General features: G+C 53.6%; 1 protein-coding gene across 1 annotated transcript; it reads left to right on the forward strand.

Annotated features, from left to right (window-relative positions):
- The first annotated feature begins 606 nt into the window (after nucleotides 1–606).
- LOC127312507 (uncharacterized) lies at nucleotides 607–1613 on the forward strand. The gene has a single exon (XM_051343023.2). It carries the CDS (start codon nucleotides 830–832, stop codon nucleotides 1391–1393), a length of 564 nt encoding a protein of 187 aa, XP_051198983.1. The 5' UTR covers nucleotides 607–829; the 3' UTR covers nucleotides 1394–1613.
- The last annotated feature ends 1909 nt before the right edge of the window (nucleotides 1614–3522 follow it).

A 3522-nucleotide genomic window follows, 5' to 3' on the forward strand; every position in this document is an offset into this window, starting at 1 on the left:
ACTCTTTATTTTCTATATTAAATAATTAAACATTAAGTGTTTTGGCTTGTTTCAAATGTAGAGTAGCCTCCGTCCTAAAATGTAAGGCGTCTAAGGATTAGTTAAAAGTCAACGTTTTTTAAGTTTGATCAAGTTTATACACAAAAATATAAACATTTACAGTACTGAATCAACATGTAAAGATTCACCATAAAATATATTTTCTTAATATATCCATTTGATATTGTAGATGTAAATATATTATTCTAAATATTTGATCAAAGTTAGTAAAGTTTGACTGTTAACCAGTCCTTACACGCTTTACATTTTGGGACGGAGGGAGTAATATTTACGGGTATAAATAACTTCTTCGAATTAACTCAAAGAGCAGCTGTATATGTAGATAAGCATATCTTCGTTTGTGCAGAAACCAACTTATTCCACTCACCTAGGGAAAGAAAAAAGAGAAGTAAACTTATCCAAATCCACGCCATTTCTTCTTCTTCGTCCTCGCACACCACCCAAATACGCAAAGGTGAAAATTAATTAACCAAGCGCGCGCTTCGCTGTCCCCGCCTTATAAATCAGGCAACGCCACGCGCGTCCACGCGACAAAGTCCTCCATACCACCACTACCACGCCAGCGCGCTCACCTGGCCTCTTCTTCGTCAAGTCCGTCTTCCACGCCCGCTCAGGCGCTCACGAGGCCAGTCGCCGGCCCCGTTCAAGGTTCAACGCCCCCGCCGCCCCGCAACCGCAACCCACCTTATACTCTTTGCCGACCCAGTTCCGCTCGCTCCGACCAACCTTCTCTCGCCTCCACCAGCTACACCTAGCTCGCTCGCTCGCCATGGGGTGCGGCTTCTCCTCGCCGACCGGCTGCCGCGCGCTGCGCCCGTTCGCGGGGGTGCGCGTGATCCACACCAACGGCTACGTGCAGGACTTCGACGGCAGCGACGGCGCGCCGGTCACCGTGGCGCGCGCCACCGCCTCCTGCGCCTCCTCCTCCGGCTCCAGCTACGTGCTCTGCTCCTCCGCGCACCTGCTGCAGCCGGGCCGCGCGCTCTTCCGCCCGGACGACGCGCTCCAGCCGGGCAGCGTCTACTTCCTGCTCCCGCACTCCGTCTTCCAGGCCGAGTCCTCCGCCGTCGACCTCGCCTGCCTCATGAACCGCCTCACCGCGCTCGCGCGCAAGGGCGGCGGCTGCGCGCCCGCGCCCTGCCCCGTCGAGTCGCTCTTCGCCGGCCGACCCGAGGACCTGCAGCAGGCGCCGTCCAAGCCGCCCGCCGGCAAGTGCGGCGCCGCCACCAAGTCGCGGTCGTGGCGGCCGCAGCTCGACCGGATCGACGAGTCCATGGGCCGCTCCTCCATGCGGAGCTCGGTGTCCACCTGCAGCGTCCGCAGCCAAGATTAGGCTTTTCTTCCGCTAGCTTCTTCTTCTCCTTCTTTGTTGTTGCTGTTGTTCTTGTTGTTGTGGTTGTTGCTTTGTTCATCCGTGGCATGGAAATTTAGTTGAGTTAGCTGGTTTCTCTGAGTGTCATCAAGAAAAAAATAGTCTAGATTTGTTCTACCATCTTGTTGTTGTTCATGGTTGTTGTGACTTTGCTTGTATAGTGGAAATTTAGTTTTAGCTAGTGATTTGTTTTTCTATGAGTGCCATCACTCAGATAGATGCCTCCGCTTATTTCAGCGTCGGATCGCACATCATCCTAACTGAAGTTTGCGTGAGAGCAGAGCTCAAATGGTTCAAATCTCCAACTAAATCGGATCGGTAGCGACATACCGTAGTAAACAATATAGAGTACTACGAATGATAATAATAACAAAGGAATCAAGAATAAGTTGGGTCGATTAGGCAAGCGCGCGCCATTGGCCCAGCTTGATTGCTAACTTGCAGTTCTTGGTCTGAGATACCTCTGGACTTCACAGGCAGCTAAGCAAGTGGAGCTACTAGAATAATTCACTCATTTGACTTTCGCGCTCGTGGGATAGTTGATTCATAATCCATGCCCAAACCTGATGATTAATCTATTAGTTAGTGTGAAGATCACAAAAAGGGGGAGTTGGAGCTGGCTGCTGCCCTCGTCGACGATATATGCGAAGCTGACACCCCAGCTAACCTTTCGTTGGTTTTCTTTTCTGAGGATCAAAACAACGCCCACCGGATATATCCAAATGTGTTTTTGTCTTACAAGTCACCGCTTTGTTCTGTTCTTACCGTCTGTTTGAAGATAAATGGCGACGCCATGAAGATGTAGAGTGGACTTATGGAGTATGCAGAAAAGTACGTAGAGTGAGTACAATAGTATTTCCGTTTTTCAATAAACGAGATGTTTCGAACACCCAAAACGCATGTCCATGAATAAAGCGTCAGTAGTTTCGAACTGATGGAGTGTCCTGCAGACACGAATCACAAGTTGAGCAGCTCCTGCAAATTTTCTCTCCTAAAAGCAACTCCACCGGTGGCTCCCAAATAGGCGCCGGCAGGGGCGCCAGCACTGCTGTAGGGGGGTTGCCGGCAGAGCATCCTCTATTTGGTGATGCTGCTCCCGTGCCGGCGCCCCAATACGCCAGCTCCGCTAGAATTTAAAATTTGGAATGGCATTTAAAACCAAAATTTATAAGAAATTCATACGAAATTTACTTGAATTTAAACCTAAATAAAACTTATACTTAACCCTAATCTACTGACTGTCGGTTGGGGCGCGCGACGGGCCTGTCTCGTCGTCGTTCTTCCCCTTGCTTCGCGCATCTGACAGTGGAGCATGGCGGCCGGCGTCGCAGGAGCTTGCCGGCGGCGATGTGCCCGTGCTGCCAGCCTTTTCCGAGAAGCCTCGTTCTTGGTACGCCTTGCTTGCTCGCGGGCGAACGCCTCGTAGTGGCGATGAGCGTTCAGCTCGATGAGCTTCTGTCTCCCTGCCTCCATGAGGAGGCGTCCCGTCTCCTCCATGGCTGCTCGCTGGCGCGAGATCTCGAGGGTGTGCTCGAGGTTCGCGTCGTTGACGAACTCCCGCTCCTCCTCCTTCAACCTCCGGAAGCGCTACGCGTTCAACGACGCCAGGATCGCGCCTGGTCTGGGTCGGCGGGGGCCTGCGGCTGCTCGCCCCACTGCACCGCCTCCTCTGCCGCCTAAGCTTCCGCGTCTGCGACGTAGGCCTCGTGCCACACCACGAACCGTGGGTCCACTGCGGCGGCGGAGCTGTAGTCCGCGTCGGGCTCCGGGTCCGGCTCCGGCTGCGGTGGTGGTGGAGGCGCCGCAGGCAGCGCGCGGCCGTTGAGGTCAAGCATGGGGTACGTCGTCTTAAGACGGCGCGACATTTTTAGGGTGGAGCCTCGTCGCCGCCTCGATTTTCACGCGGGAGACCATTAAATGCCGATGACCAACCTTCCCGCGTCGTGACCGATGCAAACCGTCGCGTCCTCTCGCTGACAAGGCGCCCCCAACTGAGAAAACCGTCGTACCGCGAGGCGCCGGCGCGCCCGATTCACGCCCTTCGCGAAGGGGCCACATAGGATGCTGGCCCTTTTATTGGGCTCGAAAAA

The sequence above is a fragment of the Lolium perenne genome, chromosome 7 (genome assembly GCF_019359855.2).
Source record: "Lolium perenne isolate Kyuss_39 chromosome 7, Kyuss_2.0, whole genome shotgun sequence".
Lineage (NCBI taxonomy): Eukaryota > Viridiplantae > Streptophyta > Magnoliopsida > Poales > Poaceae > Lolium > Lolium perenne.